This window comes from Sapajus apella, unplaced genomic scaffold (genome assembly GCF_009761245.1).
Source record: "Sapajus apella isolate SASKATOON/1434 unplaced genomic scaffold, GSC_monkey_1.0 scaffold106, whole genome shotgun sequence".
Taxonomy (NCBI): Eukaryota; Metazoa; Chordata; class Mammalia; order Primates; family Cebidae; genus Sapajus; species Sapajus apella.
In genome coordinates, this window is record NW_022437046.1 from 1,075,651 (window position 1) to 1,097,120 (window position 21,470).

The 21,470-nt window shown below is 47.7% G+C and overlaps 2 protein-coding genes across 12 annotated transcripts in view; one reads left to right on the forward strand and one right to left on the reverse strand.

Annotated features, from left to right (window-relative positions):
- Positions 1–5,534, forward strand: part of LOC116537018 (transmembrane O-methyltransferase) — a 29,333-nt gene extending 23,799 nt beyond the window's left edge. Inside the window, 5 exon segments of the mRNA XM_032258967.1 lie at positions 655–671; positions 674–719; positions 1,643–1,917; positions 3,641–3,837; positions 4,336–5,534. Of these exon segments, the coding sequence (XP_032114858.1) occupies positions 655–671; positions 674–719; positions 1,643–1,917; positions 3,641–3,837; positions 4,336–4,656 (856 nt within the window). The 3' untranslated portion in view covers positions 4,657–5,534.
- ANAPC15 (anaphase promoting complex subunit 15) lies at positions 5,338–8,560 on the reverse strand. Of its 11 annotated transcripts, none has more exons than XM_032258957.1 (6): positions 8,422–8,556; positions 7,190–7,244; positions 6,911–7,040; positions 6,312–6,371; positions 5,847–5,984; positions 5,338–5,699 (listed from the first exon to the last, which is right to left on the reverse strand). In XM_032258957.1, the coding sequence occupies exons 3-6, from the start codon at positions 7,028–7,030 to the stop codon at positions 5,640–5,642; spliced, it is 378 nt and encodes a 125-aa protein (XP_032114848.1). In that variant the 5' UTR covers positions 7,031–7,040; positions 7,190–7,244; positions 8,422–8,556; the 3' UTR covers positions 5,338–5,639. The 11 variants fall into 11 exon arrangements, with proteins under 11 accessions (XP_032114848.1, XP_032114847.1, XP_032114846.1 ...); XM_032258956.1 differs by having other exon boundaries at positions 7,160–7,244; XM_032258955.1 differs by having other exon boundaries at positions 6,911–7,035; positions 7,160–7,244; positions 8,422–8,555.
- Positions 8,561–21,470: the final 12,910 nt, after the last annotated feature.

The window sequence follows — 21,470 nt, forward strand, 5'->3', positions numbered from 1 at the left end:
CACCGTCTCCCCACCAGGTCTGCCTGCTGTCTTCAAGACTCAGCACAATGTCCTCCTGATTATCTTCTCTGACCCCATTCTCTGGACATGTCCACCTCCCTATGCTTAATCCTCATCCAGTGTTGATTCATGCATTTATTGAATCAACAAATACTTGATGAGCATCTACTATGTGCCACAAACAGTTATATCTGGATATGCCGCAGTTCACAAAACAGCCAAAGTCCCCTTAGTCATGGAATATCCAATAGTGATCACACTATATTGTATTCTGTTCCTGGGTCAATCTCACCTACCAAACTTGGAGTTCCTGGAGCACAATAACAGATTCTGACTCTTACCTGTGGCCCAAGGCATGGCATTGCTTACAGAAAACTTGCATATCAATGAGTATATTACAGTCACCCATCACATTGGCTCACATCATGCCCCATCTTCTGATCCAAGGGGTCGGAGAAGTCACCAGATCTAGTACCCCTCAAATCAAGACCCTAAAGTTCTGTAAATCTTTTGAGGTTCCTGAAGGGTAGGAGGCAGCTAAAGCTCATCCCTGGGGCTGGTAACTTGAACTGCAGATCTCAGGTGACAGCAGCAGCCTCAACATGAATAATGGAAAGCCAGTCCAGCCTCCTGCCTTAGGGTTATCCCCTGCAGCAGGCCCAGCACTCCCTCATCTGTCCTGTGCTCTGGTCTTCCCTAAGCAGGAGCCTCTAGCCCAGGTAAGCAGGGCCCTGGATTGTGGGTTCCCAAGCACACCAGTTCAAGTCCACTGCATCACTCACCTATTCACACCCATCCATACACTCTTACTTTCATTTTACTCCCCACCACCACCAGGGGCCTTGCAAGAAGGCCTGCAAGGTCAGATCTATATGAGGGAGAGAATGATCCAGGACATGGGAGGAGAGGCCCATTCACCACAGGGCCCTGGAGAGGAGAGCTGAGTAGAGGGAAAATGTGTGCTGTGTGTTACGTGTATGTACACATTTGTGAAGGGAATTCTGAGACAGCACAGCGGAAGAGGGGAATATAAGGGAGAGGAGATAGGGCTGGAAAATTATTACAGAATCAAAGACTCCTCCCATCTGCAGGGAAGAGCAGGCAGGAGAGTCCTGGAGTGGGAAAGAGGACATTTCACCCTAACACCCTATGGAGTATTTTGATTGCCTTTTACTGAGGCAGAGCACAGTAATAGTGAAGGTGTTTTTGACTGCAAATCTATGCTCCTGCTACACAGCAATGGTCAGAGGAAACCAGGCAGGCAGGCAGGGGGCAGGGTTGGGGAAAGATATCCCAGAGGGGAACTAGTGAAAAGGGTCCTAAAGAAGGGGTGACTTCAGGGATAAAGCAAAACAAGTCAGGGGAACAATGTGAAGATGGGAACAGTGGTTGGGACTGGGAAGAGGAGGTTTGGGGCTGGGTGCTGAAAATAGTATGGAGTCCTTGAAAGTACACAGGCTTGGAATCATACTAACCTGGATTTAAATCCCAGTTCCGTTGTGTGACTCTAGACAAAAAACTTGGCCTTTCTGAGCTGTGGTTTGTAAAATATAAGGACAGTAACTGCTACTGGCAAAGGCTACACAAATAACAGGCAAACTGTTTGAGTGTGGGTTTCCTTCCCTACCTCCCTCCACCCCAGGGCCCAGGTAGGGACCATGTCCCCTGCCATTGCATTGGCCTTCCTGCCACTGGTGGTAACATTGCTGGTGCGGTACCGGCACTACTTCCGATTGCTGGTGCGCACGGTCTTGCTGCGAAGCCTCCGAGACTGCCTGTCAGGGCTGCGGATTGAGGAGCGGGCCTTCAGCTATGTACTCACCCATGCCCTGCCTGGTGACCCTGGCCACATCCTCACCACTCTGGACCACTGGAGCAGCCACTGCGAGTACTTGAGCCATATGGGGCCTGTCAAAGGTCAGTGTTCCCTAGCTTTCTGCTCCAGGAAGTACCCCTAAGTTCGTGAAGGAAGATTTGGGATCTGTTGCTGCTTTCCTGGGTGAATTGGGCAAGTTCTTGGTCCTCTTTTAGGGTCTTTTTCTCATCTGGAAATGAGGAGCTTGAATGAAGTCATTTATTCATCAAACATTTATTGCCACTTCTTTTGTATTAGGAATGTGCTAGGTGCCAGGGAGGGGGGTACAGGTCACACAGATGAACAAGCCACAAATACTGGCCTCAAAGGAAGCATAATACACAGTGGAATAACCATCTCAGCATATAACCCATAGCTTTGTAATAATCTATGTCCACATCTTTCTTCTCCACCATGGAGGCTTCCACATCCCATTTAGGGTAGCTGTCTGCCTGGATTTATCTCAATCCCAGCACAAGTGCTTTTAGGGTCTTATTTAAGAAATATGAATGTTCAGTGGCTCATGCCTGTAATCCCAGCACTTTGGGAGGCTGAGGCAGGGGAATCACTTGAGCCCAGGAGTTCGAGACTAGCCTGGGCAACAAAGTGAGACCCCCATTTCTTTTTTTTTTTTTTTGGAGACGGAGTTTCGCTCTTGTTACCCAGGCTAGAGTGCAATGGCGCGATCTCCGCTCACCGCAACCTCCGCCTCTTGGGTTCAGGCAATTCTCCTGCCTCAGCCTCCTGAGTAGCTGGGATTACAGGCACGCGCCACCATGCCCAGCTAATTTTTTGTATTTAGTAGAGACGGGGTTTCACCATGTTGACCAGGATGGTCCCAATCTCTTGACCTTGTGATCCACCTACCTCGGCCTCCCAAAGTGCTGGGATTACAGGTGTGAGCCACCACGCCCGGCCCGAGACCCCCATTTCTACAAAAAAATTTTAAAAATTAGCTGCGTGTGGTGGTGAGCAACTGTGATCCCAGCTACTTGGCAGGCTCAGGTGGGAGGATTGCCTGAGCCTGGGTGGTTGAGGCAGCAGTGAGCCGTGATCACACTACTGCACTCCAGCCTGGGCAACAGAGCAAGACCCAGTCTAAAAAACAACAACAACAACAACAACAACAACAAAACAGAAATTCATCCAATTCTAAGGTCACAAATATTTTCAATAAGCAATAAAAGGGGAATGAAACTACAAATTCTAACGGAGACTTTTCATAAATCTGAAAGATAGGGTGGTTGTTTCTGCCTGGGACCTCCTAGAGAAAGCAACATTTGAACTGAGTCTGGAAGGATTAGTTTTGAGTTGGCCAGGCAAATGGAGATGGGGTGGGAAGGGAAAAGCCAGCCACATACACAAATGTGGCATGAAGCAATGAGACAGCATGATGGATTTTGGGCACAGTTGTTTGCAATGGCTGTGATACAGGCCATAGGTGGGAAGTACTGAGAGATGAACCTGGAAAGGTAGGATAGGATAAGGTCCAAGGTTCTGAATGCCAGGCTGAGGATCCCAAGTTCAATCCCAAAGGCCTTCAGCTCACAGGAGTCAAGGAGTAATACGGTCAGATTTGTTGGAAAGATTTCAGGGCTGGTGTGAAGACTACACTAGAGGAGACGGGGGGGACCAGGAGGGCAGCTGGGGCTATGGTACAAGGGACAGATGAGACCTCAGCTGGTTGAGAGCTTCAGTGAGGCAGGCGGGCATTTGAGATCTCTTTCTATCAGGGGCCCTGCATCCATCTCCCATGTCTTCTGCAACAGCCATCTCCCCTCATAGGTCAGATCCTGATGCGGCTGGTGGAGGAGAAGGCCCCTGCTTGTGTGCTGGAATTGGGAACCTACTGTGGATACTCTACCCTGCTTATTGCCCGAGCCCTGCCCCCTGGGGGTCGCCTTCTCACTGTGGAGCGGGACCCACGCACGGCAGCAGTGGCTGAAAAACTCATCCGCCTGGCCGGCTTTGATGAGCGAATGGTCAGCCTCCCATCTCCCCAACCAGATCTCTTCTCTGTCACCCCAGGCCTTGCCCTAGCCAGGCATCCCTTGTAAGGGACTCCCATCTAAGGAGAAGGAAGCAGCTCCACTCTGGGGACTGTGATGCTGGATGGTGTGTGAGCTCCTGCTCTCCTGTCCCAAGTCATCTGCACATTATTTTCTGCTGGATGACAAAAGAAACAGCTAAAAGGAAGGTCTCTGGAACCCAGCAAATTTGAGTCCAACTCTTACTCTGCCTCTTCTTAGCTATGTGACATTGAGCAAAGCATGTATCCTCCAAACCTCAGCTTCTTCACAGGCAGAATGGAAATCACAATACTGATCCTGACTTCTTGGGGTCTGAGGTCAGAGGAAATGTGAGAACACTCGTGGGGAGCTAAACCAGGACCTGGCATGAAGTAAGCCAGATCTTGGTGGGGTCTCCAGTGAGAGAACAATTCCCCCAGCCCTCACATCCAGCTCCTCCTACCCCTACAGGTGGAGCTCATCGTGGGCAGCTCAGAGGAGGTGATCCCGTGCTTACGTACCCAGCATCAGCTGAATCGGGCAGACCTGGTGCTCCTGGCACACCGGCCACGATGTTACCTGAGGGACCTGCAACTGCTGGAAGCCCATGCTCTACTGCCAGCAGGTGCCACTGTGCTGGCTGACCATGTGCTCTTCCCTGGTGCACCCCGCTTCTTGCAATATGCTAAGAGCTGTGGCCATTACCGTTGCCGCCTCCACCACACTGGCCTTCCAGACTTCCCTGCTATTAAGGATGGCATAGCTCAGCTCACCTATGCTGGACCAGGCTGAGGTCCAGGCCCAGGGGTACTTACTGATGTCCACTCCCACTCCCATTCCCACCCCCACCCAAGCAAGGACCTCAGAATATCCCCTCCCTTTCCTGTTTGGGCCCTGACACATGCTGAGTTTAGGGCTGGGGAGGCTCTCTTCCCACCTCTGACCCCTTTCAGCCTCTACACTGACCTGAAGTGTCAACTTCTATCAGATTGCTTGGTCTCACTAGGCCCCCTCTTTCCAGAGAGAACCATGGACTGACAGCAAGAAGCCTGAGCTCCCAACCCAGCTCTGTCACTGATTTGCTGAGTGACTCCAAGGGAATCCTTGCCTTGCTCTGAGATTTAATCTTCTCTCTTAGATTTAACACTAAGGAAGTTGGCTGGGAGAGCTCCAAGGGCCTTCTAGCACTTGGCCTCAGAAAGCGTCTCATCCTCAACCCATGCCATGCTGGGTGGGATCACAGGAAGCGGCAGACAGTGAGTCAGAGGCCCTGCAGGAATAGCTGGATACACACTGGGACAGACGAAATGGTACAGAACCCTGGGCCCAGGGCCAGGAATGCCCTGGCCTTCCCCAACCCAGGCCCACATAGCCAATTAGGTTTGCCTGATACCCCTTGAGTGCCCTTTCCCCAAAGCCCAAGAGAAGATGCTGGGCTCCTCTGGGCCCCACCAACAAACAGGGAATAGACATGGGGAAAAATCACTCCTTTGTCTTTATTAAAGAAACTTAGAAAGAAACCAGACCTGGCAACCAAGGGATGAGGTACTGGCCAGGAAGGTGAAGTGGGGCTCAGGCCCTGGGGATTTCAAGTGCAGACTGATGGCCTGGGAGGGGCCAAGGACACCAGATCCTGGCAGCAACTGAGGAGGTACCCAAGGGCACTTTCAGGCACTGGGGCCATCAGCTGGTTCTGTGGGCAGGGGTTGGGGGTTGGGATGCAGGGTAGGTTGGGCTGGCCTGGAATCTCCCTGAGGCCACCCTGCCTTGTCTACCTAGATCATCCACTGGTCCTGATCCTGTTCGTTGCCTTCCATGTCCACCTGGAGAGGAGGCTGGGTGTGGGTGGGGAGGAGCCTCAGCCAGCCTCAGCCCCAGATCCTGCCCCTGGCTGGATCCAGGGTTTCTGTACCCCTTGGCCATCAATCGGGTCAGAAGCAGGGGCCCAGGAACAGAGGCCCTCCCCTATACCCCTTGTCTACCTCATTGACCTCTCCATCATCAGGTGACTCATTGTAGTCATTCATCTCGTCCATGTCCTGCATGTCCTCATCATCCTCTGAGTCTTCTTCACTATCCTCATCGTCTTCATCATCTTCTTCCTCCTCATCATCATAGTGCTGGTGGACAGATGAAAGCCTGTAAGCCCTACAGGCCTGTGTGAACCAGTTCAAGAATTGACCCACTTGGAGCCTCTCTCTAGGGCCAATGAATGACCCCCACCCCCACCCCCCAACCCTGCCCTCCTTGAATCTAGCAAGCTGGTGCATGTTCTGCAGGACCTTAGTGCTAGGCCCAGTGCCCACCCCTTCTGTCTCCCCTTTTCGGCCTTCACCCAGATCTGAGAACCACAACTGCTCTAGGTCAGAGACAGGATATTCAGAATTAGAGCAGACCCTCGGTCCACCCTGGGACCCACAAGGGCCCCACCTGCTGGAGCCACTCACCTCTGATGCTGGCTTGCCAATAGGAACCAGGTTGTTGTCTTTCTCTGCGATGCTTTGGAGCTGTGGGCAAAGGCATGGAGGAACAAGGCCAAAGCCCAAGTAGGGCAGGTCAGGGGCATAGGACTGGCCCATTCTACCCAGAAGACCTACACGTGTCGGGGAGAAGCTTCCTCCCAGTTCTTAGGAAGATTCAATCTCTTTCTTGTCATCTGCCATTTATGAACTTGATCCAAATAATTAAACTTTCGGAGCCTTGGTTTTCTCATATAATTATGTTGAGGATGAAGTGAGAGACTTACCAGCCTAGAAAGTGTCATCTGCTAGATCCTCAATTAATAGTCAAAATCATTTCCTATGCTTTAGGGAAAAGAGCTTGGGCTGAGTATGAGCAGCCTGAGCTCTAATCTGGCCCAGAAGTCCCATGGTCCCCCTGTAAATTAGGGTACTACAAGATGAAAACCTTGGCTCCCTGGCTCCCAGGCTCCCAGACTGATTATTCCCAGCTCAGGGCGAAAGCTCTTCCTGGGCAGATCTCCACAGTAAGGCTCGGTCATGGCCCACTGAAGGGGGTCTCTGTGCTGTGCTAGGTGCTCACTCACCCAGGCCTGATGCTGCTGTTCCTGCTGCTGCAACTCTGTCTCTTCCACACAGGGTCGATCCAGATTAAACCACAGTGTCTCAGTCACACGAGGGAAGAGTGAGGGGAACAAAGTGGACATGGCTCCTAGACTGAGGGAAAGGGTCAAGTGAATGTGTTTTGTTTTCATTTTTATTTGGTTGTACCTTGATTTAGGGATAGGGTGGAAGATACCAGGGAAGCAGCCCTCCCCACTAGGAATCAGACAGACCTGGGTTTGAGTCCTGGCTCCACCACTTACTAGTTCTTTGACCTTGGCTGAGTCACTTAACCTCTCTGGGCCTCAGTGTCTTCATCTGTAAAATGGGGATAATAACAATTATACCACTCTCAAAAGTTATTCTGATAATTAAGTAAATAATGGATAAAGCTGTTTGCAGGCTGTTCAAGGAGGGAGGGGAATGGGAGTCAAGTGTAAGAATAGAAATCCAGAATGCAGACTGGCATTATGAAATTATACAAAATTAGAGGTAGCAGGGTTCTACTGAAATTATCCCTACCTCTTCTATACACTAAAACCTGCTTTTTTTGCTCCTTTATGATGGTCTATACCACACCTACCCAGTGTCAAAAATTTAGGACACTAACCACCTCTCTAATGAATCACAGCCAAATGTCGGGGTGGGGGGATTGTAAGCATATGCAAGCAGGGTTCAGTAAGACATTCTAGGAGGCATGAATAAGTAGATAAGTAAGTAGATGGAAGACTGAATGGATGAACTAACATATGAGAGTACAATCAGCTTTGTTTGAAGGGCTAAAAGAGCCGACCAGGAGTGCCAGATAATCTGAATTAAACTGAGGACAGGCAAACTGAGGCCCAGCGACAGGCAGAGACTGGCTTTAGGTCACACAGTGAGTCGGGGCTTAGAATTCCCCGGTGAAAGGGATCCAGGCCGGCGTTAGAGATAAGCAGGAGAAAAGAATCGATGCCTGATCCTGCTTTTGTCCTAATTTATCTGACCGATCCAGGGCCAGCCGCTGCCCTTCCCTGCATCTCAGCTTTCCAACCCTCGTAATAGGCACAAGGGCAAACACCCTCTTGTCCAAGAAGTACTGACAGGCCAGAGTTCTTGGCTCCGAAAGCCCAACCCACCGCCGCAAAGCCACCGCCCATTCTTTGCTTATTACGATAATGACCACGCAGTTGACCAACAGAAAGAAAGTAGGGGCGGGACTCAGACAGAAATTTGGCCTTATAGGGTTGCTAAACGCTAAAAAAGCGGGGCCTCTGTAGGACCAATTAGCTGAAAGAAATCCTGGGTGACAGGAAGTGACACCAATGAATGACGGATCTTGTGTGACGGGGTGGGGCTTAGTCTCGAGGAAGCAGCCAATGAGCTGGAGATCTTTACGGGTTAAGGACTCTGAATATGGAGCTCCAGAAGAGTCGGGTCAAAGGAAATGGGTTTCTCTGGGGTAAGAAGGAATGAAGGGGCAAGGAGACTGCCGCAGCCTTCCTTCTGTACTTACCGCGCGGGTAGGCGACCGCCAGCGGCGACCCGGAAGCGCTTCACTCAGCCTGAGCGGAAGAACCCACCAGAATCCGGGACTCACCAAACGCATGCGTCCTTCGTCTCCTTTTGTTTTTCCCCGCTCCCGCCCACTAAACCGGATGTGACGTTGACATACCTTAGCCTTATTGTTAGGGAAGGAATTGTGCCGCGCCTATCTGCCCCGCCTTGAGTCTCAGCCAATCGGCCTCTCCATCCTGGCCCCGCCCCGACAGCACGATTTAACCCGTCCCTTTGTTCCCAGACGCCTTTTGCTTGTTAACCCCTTCTGAAGAACTGATAGCAACTTCTTAGTACGAGGGCCGTTTGCCCTACTGCATCCCAGGAAAACTAATCTGTTTCTACCCCAGAATCGCTGGTTGATGTTACGCCCCTCCTGTCTGTGCTCTCTCAGCTTCAGTTTTCCATCTGAGCATTCATTCTTTTTTAATTTTTGCTCTGAACAAAATATTTGAGTTCAACTATTACTATATTCCAGGCTCTCCTAGAAACTGGGGATAAATCTATGAATATGGTCGCTGCCCTGGAAGACCTCACAGTCCCGGGAAGCCAAACCCTGCAGACTTGCAGTGGACTCACTGTTCTCTTAAGGTTGCCTGTTGAGTTCTCTCTGATACTGGAGATTATGTACAGACTTGAATGACAGCCTCAGGCACAGCATTCTGCTGCTGGGGGAATCAGCTTCCCTCAGGCCTGGGCCAGGATCCCTTAGAGGTCAGCCTTTTCACCTCTCCCATTCCTTTGCTGACGCCTCTGTTCTAGTAACCTCTGACTCAGCTTCCCCTTTAGAGATACTCATGCTTTCTGGCAACAGAGATCCTTCAAACCCAATTCCTATTAAGCTCCATCACTTACCAGCCTCTTCCAGGGCTAGCAGGCATCCACAGTTCCAGTACGATCCTGGCCAGATATGTGGGTTTGGGGAAGTCCTTTTCCTCTTTCTGGACTCAGTTTCTTCATCAACCAGCCTCATAATCTCTCCCCAGCCTACCTCTTATCCTGGGCTGATGTGAAGACTGGATAAGAATTGTTCAAGAGGTCGTGTACTGTGCATACTGAATGTGATTATATTGCCAAGTAGCACTGCTTCTTATAAAATTTTTCATTAAAGAGTAAACTTTACCTCTTGGAAATGACTATTTTTTTCATTCATTCAACAAATACCTATTGAGTGCCTTAGTATATGTCTATCACTATTCTTAGTAGCGGGTATACAGTAGTAAACAAAACAGATCAAAAAAGTTCCTCTTTTCATGCAGCCTTCATTCTGAGAGATGTAAACAATAAAGAACATAGATAATTAAAATATGTAGTTTTAAGATTTTAGTAAATACTGAGGAGAAAAAATAAATCTGATAAGTGGAAATAAACTGTTTGCAAGGGAGGTATTTTATTTTAGATTGGGGGTCCACGGAAGTCACTGGGAAGGTGGCTTCTGAGTAAAGGTCTGAAGGAGGAGAGAGCCTTCTGATATTTGGGGAAGAGCATTTCAGGGAGAGAGAATACAAGTGCAGAGGGCCTATAATGGCCTTGAGCATAGTGTCCTCTGGCATCTTTTTCTTACAGGATTCCTACCTCAGGCACCATTTGCCCCTGTCCTTCTTGATAACTCTGCCTGCTGGAAATTCCCTAGTAACAGAGTTTCTTTTCAAGGTCATCAGCCAGGATCAGTAAGTCATGACGACTGGTTAGTTGGTGATATTTATTGAGTGCCAGCTGAGCGCCGGACACCTTTCTAGGCCCTGGGGACAAAAGGGAAGTAGAAATAATTCCTGCCCAGGAGAAAAATAGAGTATAGTGAGAACTAAGATAATTAGAGACAATTATAGAGGAGGGTAATAAATGTTAAAATCAATGTAGAGAACATAGAGGACATAGAGAAAGGAGAGATAATTGGGTTCTGGACAAACTAAGTTTAGACTTTTGTTCCAGAAAAGAAAACATTTCAGTGGGCCTTGAGGGATGAGTAGACGTTAAGCCCACTGGTAGATAAGTGGGAAAAGAGTGTGCACAAAGAGGCATATTTCATTCAAGGGCATGTTTGGAGAACATTGAGAATCTAGGTAGAACTAGATGTATGGAATGGAAAGAGATGAGAAAGAATGATAGGGGACCCAGATAGGGAAGGTCTTTGGTGGCCCTATATGGAGTGTGTGGGATGGGGGCCGAACATCTTGGGTCTCACCTTTGTCTTATTGCTGACTTGCTAGGGACCCTAGGTAGATGTCTCCTCATTCACAAGCTTCCACGTTCTCTAACATAATATCTTAACCATGTCACCGCTCTGATGTAAATCCCTAGAAGGGATTCCCTTAGCTTGGCCCTTTCTGTTCTTAGATTTTTACCTATGCCTTATTTGTGTTTTATACAAACCAGGGCCTAGGAACAGAAAGCAAGGGCAGGATGGGGATTTCTCAATAGAAATCAAGAAATCCAGAGCCCAGAGGCTGCAGATGGAAACCCTGACTCTATGCGGAGAATTCTCCAGGATCCAGGAAGGGCCAGAGTTGAATGGTGTGAATTCAGTGCTAGTGAGAGCTGCTTACTCATTCCTCCAGAAGCCTTGAGGAGCATGGCTGGCTCTGGTAGGGGACAGAAGAGAATGTCACAGTCACAGTCACTATCTTTCATACATACGGAGAGATGGTTGGTCTCCATTGGGTTTTCCCACTCCTGGTCTCTACTTATCCTTAGCCCAGCCCTGGGAATTCTGCCCTCATTTAGCAGATGAGGAACCTAAGGTTTAGAAAAGTAAAGCAGCTTGTCTGAGCTGATGCTACAACTCAAGAATGTCAATCTTGCACTGTTCCACAAAGCTTCATTATGGGCTGGTATGTGCTTACCGATGAGGAATCCGATCTGAGCCCTAGTCCTAGTCCTCTGCAACTACCCAGTCTGGTGTGGGTACCAGCCTAAGGCAAGTCATTAGACCCCGGAAGCCAGGTCTCTGTGTGATTCATTTCTATTTCCCTGATACCTTGCACAACGTCTAGCACAGAGTAGCCACTCAACAAATGTTTATGTAAGATGGATTTGTTTCCTTGAGTCTCATGGAATTGTAGTTCACGTGGTGAATGGTATAAAAGAGAAAACTGGGAATATTAAAAAGAGAAGAGCAGCATGGGAGGGGAGGTGGAGAAGGCTCCTCAAAGGAGATGAGACCTTGCAAGAGGAGTCAGGAAAGAACATTCTAGTCAAGAGCAGATAGCATGTGCAGAAGTGCAGAGGCCTGAAAGGGTGTGGTGTGCCCAGGACAAGGTGTTGACTGAGGGCCTGTTGTGTGGCCATCTTGGTGATGGGCACAGTGAACCAAACAGGACCAGGAGACAGTACCCTGTGCTCAAACGACAATGCACACCCTTGGAGGAGGACAGGGACATGTTGAGACAGGCTTCCTTGAGCAGGGTAGACTCCAGCTGGGTCTTGAAGGATGCTTCAGAGTTAGAGTCAGAGAGGAAGAAAGAGAAAACCTCCCAGGTGGGAGGGGCCTCCCTAGGCAGGGCTGTGGTATGGAGAAAAGAGGAGAATGCACAGGCGGGAGAGCACGGTGTGTGGAGGGCAGGCTGGTCGGGTGGGAGGGGATGGCAAGCTCCACTTGGGTGGGCTGGCCGAGGGAATGCACCTTAGCCTAGGGTATAAGGCTTGTTCTGCCTCATGGTCGCTCAACACCTCATTTATTTCCTGTCATTGTGGCCTCCCTAGACTTGACTCTGACTTTGGGATGGATAGATGAGTTGGAAGGGATCTCTGTGGGTTATGTTCCAGTTCCCTAGAAAGCCAGCCCCAGGAGAGGTGCTCCAGCCAGGTCCCTACTCCCATGGTGATTTTGCATATATTTACTTACCACAAATGTATGGTAAGGTTTCTTCACTAAGGTTTAATGGGCTAAGGTTTCTCCTTACTTTGACTAAAGCAAAATAGACACAAAGTTTGAAAAGAGGCCCTCTGCGTCAGAGGCAAAGGCTGAGTAGACACAGACCTACACACACATACACACACACACACACACACATACACATACACACCCTCACTATCATGCAGTGGTAGTAGGCAGAATGAAGGCTCCCCAGAGATATCCATGTCCTAATCCTATGGTGTCTATCTTACATGGCAAAAGGGACTTTGCAGATGTGATTAAAGTTAAGGACTTTGACATGGGGGATTATCCAACTGTGCCAAATCTATTTACACGAATCCTTAAAATCAGATAAGCCTTCCTAGCTGTGGCCAGAAAACAAGACATGACAAAGGAAGAAGCGTCAGAGAGATGCTACATTGCTGACTTTGAAGATGGAGGAGAGGGCCATGAGCTAGAGAACACAGGTGGCCTCTAGAAGCTGGAAAAGGAAAGGAAACCTATTCTCTCCTAGAGGCTCCAGAAAGGAACAAAGACCTGCTGACACCCTAATTTTAGCCCAGTGAGACCCATGTTACACTTGTAACCTACAGAACTGTAAGTTAATAAGCTTGTGTTGTTTGATGGGCTCAGTGGCACATTCCTGCAGTCCCAGCTACTTGGGAGGCTGAGGGTGGAATGCTACCGGATGGTGCCCTGCAGCTCCAGGCTTTCGGTGTCCCAGACAACGAATTGGATGAGACACGCACAGATAGCAAAGCAAAGCGGCAAAAGCTTAATAAGCACAGTATTACGCTCTCAGAGGGGGAGAGTGGACTGACCTCTGGGAGATGAGATCAACATTAGTTTGGTGCACTCTGGCTCTGTGTGTGTGTATGTGTGTGTGTGTTTCTTCTCTTCCCAAGGCTGCCTAATCTCTAGCCAGTGTCTGCCTTTTTGACTGATAGATGTGTTGCTTAGTTACTTTGGCCCTTTTGTGTCACCTCCATCCCATAATTTTAAGTACATGCATGATATGCAGTCCACATGCATGAGCTTTAATGAGCTGATTACCATATGGGGTCATGTTAAGGATACTTTTTCTCTTTAATGCGCATGTCCATCTCTGAGGAGCTGTCCCTGACAGGTTTTTTCTGGATTTAGCCGGCATGGGGTTTATTTTTCTCACTTTTGTTTTGGCTGTTCTGCTTATCTCACTTCTTGCTCACCTGCACCTTCACCTTCCGTGCTTTTACTCATTCTTTTTTTGTTGTTGTTGAGACGGAGTTTCACACTTCTTGCCCAGGCTGGAGTGCAATAGAGCGATCTTGGCTCACTGCAAACTCTGTCTCCTAGGTTCAAGCGATTCTCCTGCCTCAGCCTCCTGAGTAGCTGGGATTACAGTCACGTGCCACCATGCCCAGCTAATTTTGTATTTTTACTAGAGACGGGGTTTTTCCATGTTGGTCGGGCTGGTCTTGAACTCCCAACCTCAGGTGATCCGCCCACCTCCGCCTCCCAAAGTGCTGGGATTACAGGCGTGAGCCACCGTGCCCGGCCTTGCTTTTACTCATTCTGCCTTTGATCCAACTTTTAATTCCCTTTGCTATTCTCCTGCCATATTTTCCCTCTTCTCCTGCCTCAGGAGGATCTCTTGAGCCCAGGAGTTTGGGACCAGCCTGGGCAACAGAGTGAGACCTTGTCTCAGAAATAAATCAATTAATTAAGAAATTAATTTGTGTTGTTTTAAGTCACTTAGCTTTTGGTAGTTTGTTATGGCACCCACAGAAAACGAATGCACAGGCATACACATAAATCCTCCCACCCAGACAGACAATGAATCACAGTGAATCAAAGTCATACAGGCTCAGGTAGACACAGGCAGGGAGACCCAGGGACGTCAGCCGGCCTTACATGGGGGTTGGGGAGGAATGAAGTTTCAGGGGCGTGCTGTGGGGTGGGGTGGTAAGGTCCGCTCCTTGGCTGTTGTGGAGAAACTTTGACCACATTTCTCAGTCTTACCTTTGCTTCCTCTCAGTCTTTACATCATACTTTAGCAACCCTTACACCAACATTTTGCGTTACACACTCTTGTGAATACATGCCTTGCACCTTGCAGACTATACTAATGAAATAGCCAGTCATGAAAGGACAAATACTGTAGGATTCCACTTTTCTGAGGTTCCTGGAGAAGTCAAATTCAGAGACGGAAAGTATAACAGTGGTTGCCAGGGGCTTGGGGAGTAGGGAGCTAATACTGTTTTGTTTTTTTGTTTGTTTTTACAGATATCCTGTTTCTGCTTAAAGAGTTATTACCGTTGACTCATGAACAGCACAGTTTTGAACTGCATGGGTCCACCAATATGTGGATTGTTTTCAGTTAATCACAGATAAAAAATACAGTATTCAGAGGATGCAAAACTCACATACACGAAGGGCAGGACATCAGTATGCATGGATTTGGGTATGGGGGCTTCTGGAACCAATCCCCTACATCTATTGAGGGAGGGTTGTATATAATGGATATAGTTTCAGCTGGGGAAGATGAAAAGCATTCTGGATGAGGCTGGTCATGGTGGCTAACGCCTGTAATCCCAGCATTTTGGGAGGCCGAGGTGGGAGGCTTACTTGAGTGCAGGAGTTTGAGACCAGCCTGGGCAACATGGTGAAACCCCGTCTCTACCAAAAATACAAAAACTAGCCAGGTATACTGGTGTGTGCCTGTGGTCCCAGCTACTTGGGAGGCTGAGGTGGGGGGATTGTTTGAGCCCTGGAGGTAGAGGTTGCAGTGAGCCAAGATGGTGCTGTTGCACTCCAGGCTGCATGATAGAGCAAGACCCTGTCAAAAAAAAAAAAAAAAAAAAAGAAGAATTCTAGATGGATTCACAATAATGTGAATGTACTTAACGTAAGTGTACTGAACTGGACATGTAAAAATTGTTAAAATGATAATTTTTATTATATGTATGTTGTCACAATAAAAAAAAAAAAAAAGCCAAAACAACTTGTCGAGTAGGCACCATTTTGGAGAATGGGTTCAGGGGAGCCTCCAGTCCACCTTCCCACACTGCAGTGCAGCTGGAAACTCCGTAACGGTTCTCTGATGCCTCCTGCCACTACCGCCCAGTGCGGCATATCTCCATCTCCATGCCCTACTCCAGTCCAGAGCCATCTCCTATCACCTGGGCTACTGCAATAACCGGCTACCTTCCCGCCATACCACTCCCTGCCACGGCTGGAAGATCATATATGAACTTCATACATGGTTGCCTAAAACCTTTCCCTGGCCGCTCATTGCTTTTAGCCTGTGAGTTGAAGTCCTTGCCAGGCAAGAATCTGGCCCTGCCTTCCTGTCCACCCTCATCTAGAGCCAACCTCCTCCTTGCTTTATGCACCCCAACTATACTCCAACAGTCTAACAGGTCTTCAGACACACTAAAAGATATTCTGTCTCAGGGCCTTTGCACGATGCTTCCATTGCCTAGGACGCTGTCCCCCTTCTTTACCGGGCCAGCTCCCTCCCTTTTGGATTCAGAGAGGTCCCTGCTGCAGCCCCCAAATCAGATTAGCTCTGGTGCAAGGAGCACTCTTCCACAGTATCTTCTCTTTTTCTCACAGCACCTCACCTAATATATACACTCACACACACGTTTATGTTTGGTGACATAAATAATCCCAAAGACATTTGGATTGTTTCCACTTTTTGGCTATTGCAAATAGTACTGCTATAAAATGGCGACCCACCCCTCCCCAAGCCCCTGGAACCCACCATTCTACTTAGTCTCTATGAATTTTGGCTACTCTAGGTACCTTATGTAAATGGAATCATACGGTACTTTTCTTTTTGTAATTGGCTTATTTCACTTAGCATAACGTCTTCAGGGTTCACCTATGAAGCTTTTGTTGCATGTGTCAGAATTTTCTTCCTTTTTAAGGCTAAATAATAGTCATTTGTACATATCATATGTTGCATATCCAGTCAGTTTGCGATAGACATTTGGATTGTTTCCACTTTTTGGCTATTGCGAATAGTACTGCTATAATACCACCTATTTTAACTATACGTCTAACTGTGTGTTTATTCATTTAAATTGTGCCTCTCTTCCTCATCTCTGGGCATCACAAGTGTTCACCAGCATATTCTTAGCACCAAGCACAGTAACTGGAAATTAGTAGATGTTCAGTAAATAGCTGTTGAATGAATAAATGAAACACCAAAATGTATCTACTGGAGACATACAGTGTCTGTAGTATGCAAGGAAGAGCAGAGGACTTGAATCTGGGGCCCAGCTCATTGATTCCTCATTGCATGTTCTGACCTTGACCAAGGTCCTTCACCTTTGTAAACCAGTGTCTGAGACAAGTCTTTTTTTTTTTTTTTTTTTTGAGACAGGTTTTCGCTCTTGTTACCCAGGCTGGAGTGCAATGGCGCGATCTCGGCTCACCGCAACCTCTGCCTCCTGGGTTCAAGGTATTCTCCTGCCTCAGCCTCCCGAGTAGCTGGGACTACAGGCTGCACCACTATGCCCAGCTAATTTTTGTATTATTACTAGAGACGGGGTTTCACGATGTTGACCAGGATGGTCTCAATCTCTTGACCTTGTTATCCACCTTCCTCTGCCTCCCAAAGTGCTGGGATTATAGGCATGAGCCACTGCTCCCAGCCGAAACAAATCTCAATCAATTTAGGAAGTTTGTTTTGCCAAGGCTAAGGATGCACCCATAACACAGCCTCAGGGGGTCCTGACAACATGTGCCCAAGGTGGTTGGGACATAGCTTGGTTTTATAGATTTTAGGGAATCATGAGACATCAATTAATATATGTAATACGTACATTGGTTCAGTCTGGAAAAGCAGAAAAACTCAAAGTGGAGTTGGGGGCTTCCTGGTCATAGGTAGATAAGAGACAACCAATTGCATTCTTTTGAGTTTCTGATTAGCCTTTCCAAAGGAAGCAACGACATATGATATGCATTTATCTCAGTGAGCAGAGGGATGCCTCTGAGTTCTGTCCTTTGTCCACAAATTATGAGGAAGGCATGCATTTTTTTTCCTTTCTGATGTTAGTAGCTGTCTTTTCTTGGAATAGAATGTGAGGCAGGTTTGCCCTAAGCAGTTCCCCACTTGACTTTTCCCTTAGTAATTGACTTGTTCTTAGTAATTTGGGGGTCTTGAGATTTATTTTCCTTTCACACCTTCAAACCTAGTTACCCCATGTGTAATGTAGGGGCACCATCTGCCCCGCAGGGTTCTTATCGGGGTCAAACGAAATAATACATGTGATGGGGTTCAGCTTCTGATCCAAGGAATTGTGCAGTGACCTAAGCTAGAGGCCTCGGTCTAAGTCCTGAGGGAGAGAGGAGGCTCTAACTCGGGGAGCTAACTGACTGGATTCTAATCCAGCTCCAAGGTCTATTACCCATCCTCTGGGGACCTTGGCTCTGTGTTCATTTCCTATAGCTGCTATAACAAATTACTACAAACTTCTTGGCTTAAGCAACACAGATCTGTTCTCTTTCAATTCTGGAGGTCAGAAGCCATAAATCAAGGTGTCAGCAGGACCACATTCCTTCTGGAAGCATCCAAGAACAATCAATTTCTTTGTCTTTTCCAGCTTCCAGAGGCCATCTACATGCCTGGGCTGGTGGCCCTGCTTCCTTGCATCACTCTAACCTCTTGCTTCTACCTTTATGTGTCCTACTACTCTCTCTGAGCTCCTGCCTCTCTCCCATAAGGATTACATGGAGCCCATCCAGAAAATCCAGGATCATCTCCCCATCTCAAGATCCATTTCTTATTCACATCTGGAAAGTCCTTTTTGCCATAAAAAGTAACATTCAGATGTTCCAGAGATTAGGACATGGACCCAGGTGCCATCTCTCTCTGATGTGGGCCTCAGTTTACACTTTAGGAAAGTAAGAGCATTGGTCCTGCCCTGTCCTCCCTGTCACCCCTGCTCTGTGGAGCTCTCCCCAAGTCAGGAGTATTGGGTGGAGACCAGTGGGTTGGGTCCTGCCTGCTCAACCCCCCTAGCCTCCAAATTCTGACAATCTTGTCACTGGCAGTTATAGCCCCAGGACCTGGCTATTCCTCAACCCATGCCCCAATGCTCCACCATTCCTTCCGTTTCCTGAGTGGTTCTGATGCAGGACTTTTTCTTGGCCCCTTCACTGGACTCACAAGAGGGGTGCTCTGTTTATTCAGTCCGCCACACTCAGCCCCTTGCAGGAGGAAGCACATGAGTGAGTGAGTGCGGGATCCAGTTGGCTGTTCCAGGTACTGGCAGCAGCAAGCTCCATGAAGGGCCTGCAGCCAGTCCAGGTGCGAGCGAGCAAGTGCAGGATGCAGCCAGCTGCTCTGGGTGCTGGCAGGAGCAATCTCCATGTGGGGCCTGTGGCAATGCCCAGGTGGGGATGCCCGCAACCCTAGAGCCCCAGAGAGGGTGTTACAGTGCTCTCCTAGTTCTGCTGTCTACAGATGGTGGTGTGTTAGCAGCTCAGTTGGCCCCTTACCTCATCACATGGGGTGGTTGCCCTCTGCCAGCAAGGGCAAAGGGCCAGTGTGACAGCCTTTCTGGGTACCCACACTCAGTGGGTCCTGGGCCCTTGCCTGGTGCCCAAGAAGAATGAGGTTGTGCAGACAATTGAAGGATGGTGAAGGTGGAGAACTGTATTAAGCAATGAAAACAGCTCTCAGTGGAAAGGGGAGCTGTAGAGGGGATGGAAAGGGCCAGTCATCTTCCCCGGAAGTCAGGCCATCTTTTCTGTAGTCCAGGGTCAAACGAAACAATATATGTAATGGGGTTCAGCTTCTGACCCAAGGAACTGCATAGAAGGCTGTGGCACTGGCCCTTTGCCCTTGCTGGCAGAGGGCAACCACCCCATGCAACAAGGCAAGAGGCCAACTGAGCTGCTAACACACCAGCGCATTTCTTCCCGGAAGTCCAGTTGTCTCCTCAAAATTCAACCATCTTTCCCTCTACTGACTGAGTCAGGGGTCTTTATATGCACAGGATGGGGAGTACATGCTGATTGGTGAGTATGCAAAATAGATTAAAGTGAAGACACCACTCAACAGTGGACACAACAGTCAACAGTGTAGAAAACCAGTTAGGAAGGGGTAATTATATGTAAAATAGGTGAAGAGGGGATCAATCAGAGGAAAGCATGACAAACGGGAAGACAAGTTCTCAATCTGGTCTGAGGATTTAACTTGTAGCTTGGCTTTCAGGATTTAAACTGGCTTTGGCTTGGATGTGGGGTTTTACCAGGGACCTGTCCCTATTTGCCTAGGCATTTGGCTGCCCCCGTCCCTCTCATTTCCCCCTCAGAGGAGGTACAACTACCTGTTGTTAGAATAGGGACAAAGACAATCTTAACTGCTTCCTGCTGACAGGGGTGCTGTTTTGGGCAAACAGCAATCAGAGCTCCCTCAGAGACCTATTTAAAGGTCCTGGTTAAAGACAGCCATCATTCAAGGCTCTGGTTACATCACTGTTTGGAGTCTGATGGCCTCTAAGTGAGAAAAAACAATTTGGGTTATTAGATGACATGTATCAAAATGGAACAAGGGGTTAAGGACAGCTCAAAAATCCCAAGGCTGCTGACACGCCCAGGTAACTAGTGGCTATAGTTATGCCTGCTAAAGTTTGGGTAATGGGGCTTGGCTTTGGTTAGCTCCCTTGGTCTCATTTTTTCAAAGAAACCTCCGGATTATAAGCACCCTATGTACCCCTATCACCTGGCAGGATTTGCAGGATAATTGCCCAGAACTAGAATATTGATTCATATTTTGACATTGCCCATCCCTTCTGTTTCTTCTGAGCTACAACCAGAGATCACTAGTTGGTTCACAGGAATAAGCAGGGTTAGCCTAAAATGTAGGCAAAAACTTAAAAACAACTGAGACTAGAATTTAATGACAAGTGTATGATACGTTTTGGAAACAAAATCATTTTTCTCTCTCCAGTCCTCATTTCTGTTAAAAATAAATCATAATAGGACCGAGTTCTTTGTGAAATAAACTTTAGTCTTATACTTGGCCTGGTAATTTGCATAAAGTGCAGAAAAACAATTATTTTCACATAGGCTTTTAAAATTGGCTTTGATAGAACTCTGTTCCACAAGGAATCTCAGATAGGACCTTTTAAAGCTGAGCCCAGCCATGGGTTTGTACTTTCAAATACCTAAGAGTTGGGCAAATTCTTCACTTCTTGAGGTCCCCAGATAGCATAGGGCTCCTGGGCCTGTTAGAAAATGACATTCTTTACTCACCACAGGTTAGGAACCCTGTACAGGGACTGCGTAGACAAAGTATGAGGCCAGTTTTCCCAAGGAGCTTTTATTGGCTCTGCAAGTCAAGCTTGATTCCTGAAAGGAAAGCACACCATTCCAGTCAAAGCCTTGATAAAACAACCAGTTTCTCCAGTTGCATCCTGCTGCAAAAGAAAATGGATTCTGATTGCACTGATACAAATAACTATATTGCCGTAAGTTAAGAATATTCACAAATAGTTTCCAAATTCTAGAGAAACCAGGCAGAGATAAATATGCTCCAAATTTTGTTCACAGAGTATGTCTTACTCAATTGTTAAAAGCTATAGATAGCTCAAAAGAAAAGTTTCCTTGACTCTGGAAAAAACAAAACAAGGATAAGCAAAAATCAAAAAGGATTACTTCAGTTTTCTATTAGTTCCGTTTATTCAGTTAACTCTTGTTCTGCTTGATATTCATGAGCATTTCAGCTCTTTATGACTCCTGTATGTTTTCCCTCTATTCCAATGTCACAATCTCCAAAGTCATTAGAAACCTGCATTTGAGGGTACCTTTCAAAGTCCAATAGCTGATCACAAATTATCATTTGAAAAGGGTCAAAACAGGACAATAACTGTCTGTGAATGACAAAATGTCCTTGAGTAGTCACATTCAAAAACACAACTGACAAAGAAATTTGGTTTTCTCTGTGGTTTACAATAACTTAACACAATAACTTTAATTATGATTCATAGCATATACTCAGACATTTGAGTTTTAGAAATTCCATACAATTAAGCCAGGTATGGTGGCTCACACCTGTAATCCCAGCACTTTGGGAGGCTGAGGCAGGTGGATCATGAGGTCAAGAGATTGAGACCATCCTGGCCAACATGGTGAAATCCAGTCTCTACTAAAAA